This window comes from Anabrus simplex, chromosome 8, assembly GCF_040414725.1.
Source record: "Anabrus simplex isolate iqAnaSimp1 chromosome 8, ASM4041472v1, whole genome shotgun sequence".
NCBI lineage: Eukaryota > Metazoa > Arthropoda > Insecta > Orthoptera > Tettigoniidae > Anabrus > Anabrus simplex.
The window spans coordinates 187,247,847-187,260,838 of NC_090272.1; the positions used below are offsets into that span (position 1 = coordinate 187,247,847).

At 38.5% G+C, this 12,992-nt stretch overlaps 1 protein-coding gene across 1 annotated transcript in view; it reads left to right on the top strand.

The window, feature by feature from the left end:
- The first annotated feature begins 286 nt into the window (after nucleotides 1-286).
- The window catches only part of Spf30 (Splicing factor 30), an 84,631-nt gene continuing 71,925 nt past the window's right edge, over nucleotides 287-12,992 (top strand). Inside the window, exons 1-2 of the mRNA XM_067152567.2 lie at nucleotides 287-501; nucleotides 588-726. Coding sequence (XP_067008668.1) covers nucleotides 448-501; nucleotides 588-726 — 193 coding nt within the window. The 5' untranslated portion in view covers nucleotides 287-447. The remainder of the gene's footprint in view (nucleotides 502-587; nucleotides 727-12,992) is intronic.

The following is a 12,992-nucleotide window of genomic DNA, read 5'->3' on the forward strand; positions in this document are numbered from 1 at the left end:
CCTGATTAATTCATTTAACAGTTCTATACAAAATATCTCTTGTACGAACGGAAGTGACCAGACACGTTTACATATTTTACGAAATAACTCAGGTTTTCACACACATTCATGCACCAATAACACAGTACTACACCCACACTGATAGCGAAGATTGTGCGTCTACTGCTGCACTCTTACGGCGACTTGGAGAAATATTGGTAGTCGCGCCTTCCTGTGTTAAACTAGTGGCATAGAACAGGCAGTATAGGAGGATCGAGACGGCGGTGGGGAAAATGGATGTTGCAAACCCTCTGCATAAAGTGGACTAGGAAACAATAAACTGTTGTAGAGCGCAATGGTAACGAGAGTAGAGGTGTTTTTCGTGTTGTGTAGTTGAACTTACTAATAACAAAGTTTTGTTTTTTCATAAGGTCTATTTTTTGTTGAATATTTAAAACATTCTGAGCAATGGGCGACGATTTGCAAGGGAATTTACAGAATTACAAACTGCAGTTGCAACAGGTAAACTTTATATGCAATGAAGAAATCTCATTGCGAATTTTGTGTCTCAGTTGACAAGTTGTCATAATGTGTAAATCTTTCTTCAGGTTGAGGCAGCTCTTACAACAGACCCGTCGAATGAAGAACTCTTGAAGCTTAAAGTAGATCTTGAAGAAGTTATAGAATTAACTCGTGATTTAATAAAGACACAACTGCTTGAGCTAAAGGCAGCAGGAGGTGCTTCTGGTAAGTGTTTTTCTTGCACATTTCACGGCGAAAATTTGAATTGTGCTTAGGAAAGCTGATTTTAAGTTTGAAACATTGTCTTGGAATAGTATCCAATATCCCCCATCTGGTCTGTAGGCCTACTGGTTATGAGGACTTCAGCAGGTAGTGCTGTAGAGTTGGTGTCCAATTCTTTCTGTACCAAACCCTGACACTGAAATTCTTGTTGACAGACATCATGGTACTGATCCTCTATATGATAATTTTTTTCTTGTTTCCACGGCCCTCATAGAACATGCAACTAATCTCATGTTTGTTCCGTACCTATTGAAGATAACAATAAGTAAGATTTTATTAGAATAAAATTTATTGTAGCCACCTATTCAATCTCCTTATAGAACATTTCAGAGGTGTTAATGGCAGTGGTTAGAAATTCAGTATATGGTCGCCGCCGGGACAAAACCTTCTTTGTGAAATATTTTAGCTTAGAACTTTGGCCGTTAAGATTCTGTCATCTGAGGTGCAATATTGTGTGAATACTGTCAAGGAATTCTCGCTCTTCATTATGTATATGCTGGGGGTCAGTATATGTCCAAAAATATTATCACATAGGAGGTTTTGTCCCGGTAATGATGACATGCAGCATAAGTTTTATATCATTATAATGGATGTGAAATAGTACAAATCGTAGGTATAATAATATCTTGTAGAGAATAGATGTGGTCACTGCGACAGCCAGGGATCCACCCACCATTCCCCAGAATTACGTTTTTTATAACTTAAGTTAGCACACACCATTATTCGTTGCTCACACATGCTGTAGCATTTCTATTGGCTGAGATACAATCTAGTATGGTGTCGATTCTACCAGTCAAGTGAAATGCATTCCGTTACCAACCCATGCACAATAAAAGTACAACTAAATGCAATCTGTAATCACAGTCCAATGATTTTGTCACTAACCAGACGTAACCAATCCAGACGAATGGCTTAACGCCCCGAGGCCCCCTTTGCTGGATCACAGTCCAAACCAGTCCACTAGTTTGTAAGTTAAAATGTAGCTCCGTTGCACCTAACAGTGTACCACTAATTCTTAAGGTCAAGAGTTGGCAGCCTTATGCACCGCACAATCAAGTCCACCGCAAGAAGTCAGCTAGAAAGAAACAGATGACAGTGCAATTGCAGCTAGATATCGGCGCTGAGAAACTGCTGCAGTAACTGAACTTTCGCACATAAAAAAAAAAAAAAAAACCATTAACATAGCATTAAAAATGGTCAACAATATTTCTACTTTGATTTAGAATCCCCATAGTGTTAATAATTGCAATACTAAATTCACAAAATCTGGAATATACAAGTTGAAGCATACCCAATGTCAGGCCACTTATATCTAGGTCAAACTGGTCATAACTCCCTTACCCAGTATCAAGAACATGTTAATGCCAAGAGACATAACAGATTCTCAGCCATGAGCGTTCACATGTCTGACTTTAATCATTCATTTTTGTCAATTGATCAATATTTATCCATTCTTTGAACAGCTAATAAAGGACTCTATTAAACATCTTTGAGCACATTTTTATCAAGATAGGTCAAAGGAATAATCCGAATGGTAATTTGAATGAAATATCCAAAAAGTATCTACATCTTATTTGAGGAGATCATTAAATTTTTTTCGTAAACTCTGTAACAAGTACGTACAACCTGCATATTTCTGCTTCTCTTTCACACTCCCCTCAACCCCTCCACTCCTCCCGCTACACGTTTACTACTCCAAACAAGCAATCAGCTGTTCGTAGTTCAACTCAAGGCAGCACACAGGCTGACCAGGCTGGTGTGAGATCGGTGAGGATGTAAGTACTCATACACCTACATTTCCTCAATATCACATTATTAAAGAACTTTTCTGAATATTTTTGAGAAAATTGCTGCTTTCTTTTACAGACTACTACTTTTTTAACATCTTTATGAAACTAAGCCCGGCAATCAGCTTGCAAAACTTTTAAGAGAAGTGAAATGAAATGGCGTATGCCTTTTAGTCCCGGGAGTGTTCGAGGAAATGTTCGGCTCGCCAGGTGCAGGTCTTTTGATTTGACACCTGTAGGCGACCTGCGTGTCGTGATGAGGATGAAATGATGATGAAGATGATACATACACCCAGCCCTCGTGTCAGCGAAATTAACCAACGATGGTTAAAATTCCAGACCCTGCCGGGAATCGAATCCGGGACCCTTGTGACCAAAGGCCAGCACGCTAACCATTTAGCCATGGAGCGGCACTTAAGAGAAGTCCCTCCCCCCTCAAGAGCAGTCCTATCTAATAGAAACCACAGCCTTCATCAAAAGCGTTGAACTTATTTTATATAAGCCTTTTTTCGGACATTTGTAAAAAATACCTTCAGATTTTGACAAATACTAACATATATTTCATGTCTTACTACATACAACAATAAATTCTTTCTCTGAAGATCCGCATTAAAATCAAACGTCGCTGATCTGCATGTATTTTTTGCAAGTTGCTTCACGTCGCACCGACACAGGTAAGTCTTATGGCGATGATGGGACAGGAAAGGGCTAGAAGTGGGAAGGAAGCTGGTGTGGCCTTATTTAAGGTACAGCCCCAGCATTTGCTTAGTGTGAAAATGGAAAACCATCTTCAGGGCTGCCGACAGTGGGGCTCAAACCCACTGTCTGCCGAATAGTGGATACTGGCCGCACTTAAGCAACTGCAGCTATCGAGCTCGGTGATCTGCATTTAAGGCTGTCTCCCAGGTGGCAGATCCCCTGTCAGTAAAACCCACGGTATCCTCTGCCTGTTGTAAGAGGTGACTAATAGGAGCTCCAGGGGCTCTGAACTTTGGAACGTGGACTGGCGACCACGGGCCTTCAGCTGAGTTCTGGCATTGCTTCCACTTACTTGTGCCAGGCTCCTCACTTTCATCTATCCTATCCAATCTTCCTTGGTCAACTCTTGTTCTTTTCCAACCTTGACGCTATTAGGTTTGCGAGGTCTAGGGAGTCTTTCATTTTCACGCCCTTCGTGGCCCTTGCCTTTCTTTGGCCAATAACTTCATTTTTTGAAGTGTCAGATCCTCCCTTTTTTTCTCTCTTATTAGTGTTATATAGAGGATGGTTGCCTAGTTGTACTTCCTCTTAAAAACAGTAATAACCACCATCACCACCACTTTTTCTTAAATATTTTCCAAGAACTTGGGAATTTATCGACCATTTCCTTTGATAATTTATTCTAATCCCTTACTCATCTTCCTATAAATGAATATTTGCCCCAATCTGTCCTCTTGAATTCCAACTTTATGTTCATATTATGATCTTTCCTACTTTTAAAAGCTCCACTCAAGCTTCTGCTTATGTCATTCCACGTCAGCCCTCCACTAATAGCTCGAAACATACCACATACGTAATTTATTAATGTCATCTCCGTGTTGTTGATTGAGTTTGTGTAAATAGAGTTGTGTTGATCAGGAGGAACAATCTTTCCAATTTTTCTTTGTTACATACTGCATAGTCAAGCAGCTTGACTCCTTACTCCCAATTCTTCCCACCCAAAGTTTGCAACATTTTTGTAACATGACTCCTTTGTCAGAAATCATCCAGAATAAATTGTGCTGATTTCCTTTTAATTTTTCCAGTTCTCGTATCAATTAGTCCTGGTGAGAGTCCCAAAGATTGGAACCATACTCTAACTGCAGTCTCATCAGAGACTTATATGCCCTCTCCTTTATATCCACAACCCCTACATACTCTCATAACCATCTGAAGAGATCCATAACCTTTCTTAACAACCTCGTTAATATGATTACCCCATTGAAGATGATTCCTTATATTAACACCTAGGTACTTACTGTGCTCTCCATGAGGTACTACCACCCCATCAACACAATAATTAAAACCAAGAGGACTTTTCATCTAGGTGAAACTTACAACTTTACTTTTCATCCCATTTACATTCATACCATTGTCTACTGTCCATCTCACAACATTGTTTAAGCCCCCCTCCTGTTGCTCACAATTAGTGATGGGCAGAATCAAATACTTTCCAGAATCGATTACTTTGCATCCGAGAACATTTAAGAATCAATACTTGCATTTGAAACCAAGTTCTCAAATCTTACATAACTTGAGTAACTGAAATGTAAGCGAACTCTGGACATCAGGAACAATTCGTGTCTAAGAAGTGCTTTTACCGGGCGAGTTGGCCGTGCGCGTAGAGGCGCGCGGCTCTGAGCTTGCATCCGGGAGATAGTAGGTTCGAATCCCACTATCGGCAGCCCTGAAGATGGTTTTCCGTGGTTTCCCATTTTCACACCAGGCAAATGCTGGGGCTGTACCTTAATTAAGGCCACGGCCGCTTCCTTCCAACTCCTAGGCCTTTCCTATCCCATCGTTGCCATAAGACCTATCTGTGTCGGTGCGACGTAAAGCCCCTAGCAAAAAAAAAAAGAAAAAAAGAAGCGCTTTAACAAAGATTAGCCTTGTAAGATGTGTATATTATTTGAGGAACATATAAGAAATTTTAAATTGCAGCTATTTTATGTAAATTTGATATTACGCCCTTGGTTGTTGTGAAAATGTGTATTTTCATTCTCTCAGTCCCGCTCTTGATTGTTTTAATTCTCTTATTACTCTACTGTGTATTTTCATTCATATATTATGCAGATAGTACATATCAATTGTGTTAACTAACATTTTCATTTCACCGAGAGAGTGGCTGTGTGGGTTGGGGCACAAAGCTGTCAGTTTGCATTCGGGAGAGAGGGGGTTCGAATCCCATTGTCGGCAGGCCTGAGGATGGTTTTCTGTGGTTTCCCATTTTCACACCAGGAAAATGTTGCTGCTGTATCTTAATTAAGGCCACATCCATTTCCTTCCCGCTCCTAGCCGTTTCCTATTCCATCGTGTTAGTGTTAGTGCGACGTAAAGCAAATTCGGAAAAAATTAAAAAACATTTTATTTCTCCTTATAGGAAGTATAAAGAAAGCAAACAATTGATTGTGAGTGATTTGCTTTCAGATAGTGACCTATAACCATCATTACAACTTGATGTTGGTGTACAAGCTCAATCAGTAAGATTCTGTTAGAGAACTTCTTGTTCGTCTGTCTGAGAGAAGCATTCAAATACATCGAGAACTTCTCGTTCTTCCGTCTGAGAGAAGCATTCAAATACATCTTAGGTAAATACTCATATTGATGTGCATTTCCCTCTTTACCCCCATCATGAGTACAGAGGTAGTTCTGAGTTACGTCGAGAGATGGCGCTACTTTCCTCACTGTTCTCTGACACTGCATAGAGAGAGAGACCAACGTTATCATCATCATCATCATCATCATCATCATCATCATCATCAATCCATCTGAGAGGGAGAATTGCAGCAGCCATGAGATCCATCGACAACGTTTTGACATTAACTTCATTTCTTTTCTGTTCGGTTTGATCTTAAGGGGCAAAATTCCACTTACCTATAAAACACAATAAAAGTGAACTTATGTTGTAATGATCCATCTTTTCAATACTATATTATGCAATGTTTACATTACTTTTTTTTTTTTTTGCTAGTTGCTTTACGTCGCACCGACACAGATAGGTCTTATGGTGACGATGGGACAGCAAAGGGCTAGGAGTGAGAAGGAAGCGGCCATGGCCTTAATTAAGGTACAGCCCCAGCATTTGCCTGGTGTGAAAATGTTAAACCACGGAAAACCATTTTCGGGGCTGCCGACAGTGGGGTTCGAACCTACTATCTCCCGAATACTGGATACTGGCCGCGCTTAAGCGACTGCAGCTACCGAGCTCGGTCATTACATTTTAAATCTTGGAACTTGTTTCGGACTTGGCTGACCATCATCAGCCATAATACAAAACTGTACCAACACATCTAATGACTAAAACAAATGAACAAACACAAATTACATTAAAAGGTATTAAAAGCATCTGGGATGAACTATGTGCACAACACGTAAAATTATGATGAAATTAAAATAAGGCTCTGAAATCCTTAGATGCGTTGCATCATGTTAAAATGTGCAATAGAAGAGGACAACAACAATCACAAATATAAAACGCAGAATGTATCATGTATGATACAATCAATCATCACTTGTTACACTAATTGTCTGAGCCAGAAAAAGATAAAACACATGACGTGTCATGTATGATACAAAGGTTCACTGTAGCTGACTGGAGGAACTGGAGTCTTACATCCTCCACTAGGAATGTCTCCTTCGCTAGAACATAGATCAGTCAGGATAGCATATATTTTGACATATTAAAAACTCATTTAAGGAACCTTACCTTCAGGTTTTCAAGTTCTTATAGTTGCCTTTTCCGAGACATATTCCCATATTAATTCCATATGATATGTGGCTATCGACAATACTTTCACTTTGAACAGCCTCATAGCTGTCTCTATAAATGCGGAAGTTGTTTAATGTTGTCGATGGATCTCCTGGCCATTGCAATTCTCTCTATCAGATGGATTGAGAAAGTTGATTCTGTTATCTGGATGTTGATCCCTAGGTACTTGTAGTGGTTATTAATTTTCAGTCTTTGTCCCTTACATAAGAGGAAGTCGTCATGTGCTAATTTTCCTCCTTTTCTGAAGACTACCAGCTCTGTGTTGCTGGTATTCGTATCCATTAAATTTTTCTCAACCTATGCAGGAATTAAATCCATTGCAACCTGTTGTTCATTTTTATTATCCTTAGCTTGTGCCATATCATCTGCATATCTCTTTTATCTCATCATGTGTGAAGACATTGAAAAGTTACGGACTTAGTGGGTCGCCTTGCACTACCTCGTTGGTTTGGCAGATTCATCTTGATCTACTGAGGTATTCGTAAATTTGTGCTTGATTCAGAATATCAATATACTTTCTACTATCCTTGTCAACCATGTATAGCCAATGAGTTCCTCCAATTTCGTCCATCCAGGCAAATGCTGGGCCACGTCCTTCTCACTCCTAGACCTTTTCTATCCCATTGTCACCATGAGACCTATCTGTGTCAGTGCGACGTAAAGCAAATTGAAAAAAAAAATCCTCCATAACTTTGATCTGTTTACCATATCAAAGGTCTTTGAGTAGTCAATGAAGATTACTTATGTTTTACCACATTTTTGTGCAATTACATTGCGAATGTCTTGTAAGAGATTCCCGGCTGTCATCAGAGTTGATCTCACAGCTCTGAAACCAAACTGTTTGCCTTGGAGCAATGGGTGTACTAACATGTTCAGCAGTGGGTGTACTAATATGTTCAGTCTTTGTGTCAACGGTCTCGTAAGTAATTTGAAGTCTGCTGATTCCAATGCTATTCCTTTATATGACTCTGAATTCCTTACATCCCCCGTTTTTTAAGAGCATCTTAATACTTGTCTTCTGCTGTGTTGTAGGAACTATAACTGTTTCTAAAAGCTCTGTCCATGTTGTTACTAGAAATGGCAGTGATATCTTCAAGTGCTCATTGTAGATGCCATCTAGACCTGCTGCTCTGTGGCTTTTTGCAAACAGATCCAGAAAACTTCAAATTAACAACACCAATAGAAATGTATCGCAGAAGCCTTTATGGCACTTGTTAAAAATAATATTCACTAGGTTTGCAGAAGTCTTACCACAGACATATTGTTACTAAATTGTAATGTAAAAACCGAGACAAAAAAGTTCTATTGTATGCTTCTGACTCGAGTAAATAAATAAATACCACAGACACATTTTAAAATAAATTGACAATAATAAAATTGAAATAAAATATCATAGACAGTGACTTACCAACATTCAGGTAATTACAGGTTGAAAACAACAAATCATTGAATCCATATAATGGTCAAAATGCCATACACATTCAGATGCCTTATACGGAAATTATAGGTGACTCCCTTAGGATGTGAATGTTGAACATGAGCAACCATCATTTAAAAAGGCACAAGAAAACAAAGATTAGGAATGCACACACGGTACTTATATCTTTAAAAAAATCGCAGTGTTAACTAAATAACCCTTCTCGAGGTTTCACAAAAACCACGGTCTCACTACCAATGTAACAGTGGTTTAGTGCATTAAACAAATGTCATAAGCGTTAAAACCATTTCATAAAATGTTTAAAATTAAACAAGGTTAAAATACACGACAACTAAAGTCAGGATGTGGACAGCAAAAGGAATCCTATGAGGTTGTGGATCAAAGGACTTTTGTGGCCGAAACTTAAAAGAATAATTTAGTTAATACCTATTTATTATAAAAAAACACCCCAAAAAAAAGTACATTAGCATTGTGACGTACCCACTCTGCCCACAGATGTTTGACAAAATTATAACGTGGTGGGTCACTTTAATATTAAAATAAATAAATGATATCTCATTGTTTCTCCATAAACAATATCCCATGGGCGCCAGCCTTCAAGCTTATCTCTTGAAAACGAAAGTTGATAATTAATAATAATTTCAGAACATACAAATTAAAACAGCTATTTACTAGGATGAAAAACGTGACGTAACGGCGTATTAACGAAATCTGAACTTACGGAAGCAAGAGAAAAATTGAATGAAATTAACTCTAAAAAAATGAACTGTTGCGCGAAGACTTGCAGTAACTTATGCCATAAGCTCACCATATGTAGACTCTGTTGTCTTGAAGCTGATGGGTGGATCTCTCGTACCGGCTGCCTCATCTGTTGTTGGATTCCAGTCCTCCTTATGCTTTTCCTGCCTTTAACACTTCCTACTTTACTCCTTACATAAAGTCGTAATGAGTCCTAATTTTAAGTGCAAAACCACCATGGGTTATGTTCATGGAGAGAATACACTTGTATTCTTCCGTATTACGGAACAGTAGTGTAGCTAAATTCATAATAAAAGCTCTCCTTCCCTATACTAGTCAAAACCATTCTCCCGTTGACTACCTCTCGTCATTGAGATAACAAGTCCCAATGAGAGTAACTTTTGAGTAGTATCCTACGGTACTACTCAGATGCGAAGTGAACTAAGTTAATATCTTCTCCGATGTGCAGACGTAGAATCGTAGTAAGAATGTCTTCCAAGAGTATCTCAGTGTCTAAGAGTGAGAATAAGAATGTCCGAATACGTGTAACAATCTGCTTACGAGTAAGAATAAGACTGTCCTCTCCAGCTCTTGTCTTCGAAGTATATCCGTTCAAAAGTCTCTTTCCATCAGCCATATCATATGGTCCAGTAAGATTCGAGGTCTCATCCCTTCTCCTATGTATTGCTGTGAATCCATCACGTTGCTTCATTACGTTCATTCACATAGGCTGAACTTTCCCGCTGAAATAAAGTGTCAGGTAGCGAAGTTCGAAAAGTGGGCGTTTATAATGTATCGACTGTCTCTTCATGAGGTAGAGAGGGTAAGGTCTCTCGTAACCTAGATGACGTACTTTTCCTGGAAATGGGCTGAAGTTAGCCTGCTGACTCTGGTCACCTCACAACGGCTATTGGAAAATTTACTGCAAGTTATTAATATGAATGATGTTGAAATACTTTACCCAATAATTTGTTCGTTCAGAATGCGTTATAGCCGCAATACAAAGAAATGAAATGATGATTGAAATGGATGATAAAAACCCTATATATATATATATATATATATAAATTTAAAAATGACCTATTAGTGATTAAATATATACATCTTATCAATTAATTATATAGTTCAATAATTGAAAACATGCAGTGATGTCCCAAACATCACAGCATAAACTCAAGATATGAATACGAACCCTGGTGTAATTAAGTTGCAGTTTACAATGATCTTGCTGGTACTAGGCTTGGAGGAAAATACTTTTTGAATTACAATAGATATAAAATAAAACTGAAGTTAAGGTGCGAAAGCGAATTGGTCCACTGCACACCCATTGGTTGATATTCAAAGAAAATTACAAGTTGAAAATGGGAAGCGATCACCTTCACTGAAGAATAATACAGGTCATAGGAAAACAATTGACAATAAAACAGATTTACTGAAGACAAGCTCAGTGTGCAATGTGCTTTTAAGGTACAGAAACTGTTAGAAAAGCTTGCCTTATGCAAACATGAGAATGGATGTAAAGCACCTTTACATCATCGTAAATTTGTTGAGATCCGTGTTAGTTAAAATCGATGGGTAAACTCCTATGACAAATTAAGATTTAAAATTAAGTTAAATTGGGTTACAGTAGGAGCACAGAGTTCCCGGACAACGCGTCCACTCTACATGATCCCAAAGACAGATTGAAGCTACCGTGCGACATGCTTCCTGAAGGTAACCAGCGCTGGATGGTGCAGCGGGAAACAGCACAGCAAAATTAATGAGCAGTGACCGCACAGGAGTTACCTTTCGATTTTATTTAAGCCATTGGAATTTAAATTTTTAATTTGATGCAAATTATCTTGTCCTTGGACATTTCTTGAAGTTTGGGTCTTGTCAAGTCCCAGAAAATCGATGTGCGGTACAGGGTGCCCCACAAATTCCGATGATAAAATTTAATACAATTTTTAAATGATCCAGAATGTACTACTTGAATTAGGCCAAATATAGAAACACTCACAGCACATATGTGCTGAGTAGTTGTTGGCAAATTGTTTTCATATGTTCAACATTTATTTTCCCTATGATGTTACATTTTACGTGTTAAATTACCACCATTGGTATAATATGTGAGAGAGGACACAAATGGGAGGATGTACTGGAACAGAAGGTGTATGAAGACAGAAGGAGATGGTGAGCGCTTGTACACCACACCCGGGAAACTGGAGTTGGGAAACGATGATGATGGTATAATATGTATGTGATATATTTTAGTGTTAGCCAATACCAACAGTCTGGCTACTTTGGTCACTATGTATTTTTTAATGTTACAGTCTAAGTATTGGAGTCGTTCTTGGTCTGAATACCCTCCCAATAGGACCTGTGGACCAAGAAGTAGTCCTACACCTGGGGCTTTAAAATACTGGTCCACCCTCTCTCCAGAGTTTCTAAATAGGCGGGAGGGCTTTGCCAGGGTTGTAGTTGAAGATAATATCTTCAGTGGCAGGTAATGGTTACGAAGTTGGAGGAATTGTCTTCAGCAGCAACTCCAGAAAACATCCGTTCCCTCGGGAGTTACTGATGTTACATACTGAAGGCAATGGAAAACCACTGCTTTATCAGTTCAGAATGGCTGAGAACAAATCAAATTCCTCTCTCAGTTCCCAGAAGACCTTCAGTGGTCAGAGGGATCTTGGAATCTCTGGGTCGGCCATGAAGACTGAAACGTGGAATTTTCATTACATGCTTGATGTAGGTAAGATCTTGAATGACTGACGTGAAATGTGCATTCCTTTCCCTCACTTTCATGAATTCTGTCTGTCCTCACATTCAGATTGATAGAAGGTTCTGTCTGTGCATTTACGATTTCAGCATGTTATATCTTGCTTTTGAAGGCTTCAAAGCCAGTTGTAGTTTTTACATCGTTTGAGAAATAGATGGCAGAATCTTTTCATGGTGTTGTGACCAAGGCTCCATACCACAGAGTATTTATAAATATTAAATGATATACATAATGTATTCTGCAAATATATAAATAAACATAGTGTATGTCAATGTAAATTCATTTGTGGCTCGATGGAGTAAAAATTCATCTTCTGATCATGAAGAAAGTGACACAAGTGTATCTGAAATCATCAGTGATACCGATAATTCACAGATGAAAAGTTCCACTAAAGCAATGCAGAGTCTGTGCTGCAAGTGATCTTCGCAGAGAGTTGTCTTTCGAATGTCTGTAAAGTGTAGAATCATCCTTAATGTGGATGAAATGTTCGTGATTTACCATATTCAGATTGACTAGACTATTCCAAGCCCATGACATAGAATAGAAAAGGAAGAAATTGTTATAATTTTCTAGCTAGTTCTTTGATCTTATTTAAATTATTATTAATCATATGATACACATTTACATTTTATAGAAAACAAAATGCAAAAGAAAACAAAGTTGATCACGGTCTAAATTCTAAGATCAAAATGTAGTCTGCTATTGCAGAAGTCACAGAGGTAAAATTCTTGATGTAAGAAATCTTATTAAAAATTGCTTTTAAATAATTATTTAGTCTGGGGTGTATCAGAACTACTTCAAAGTTCAGGATAGTACTTGATAGTGTGGGAGCACAGGGCATAGTGCGTCAAGACCTTGTACCAAGAACTTTTCAAGTTGCAGTATGGAGTTGTAGAAATTGAATTCACAACCTTTTACCATGGCAAACAAGAATTTGAGATAGCTTTGAAAGTACTACCTTACCAGAAAGCTCCTGGA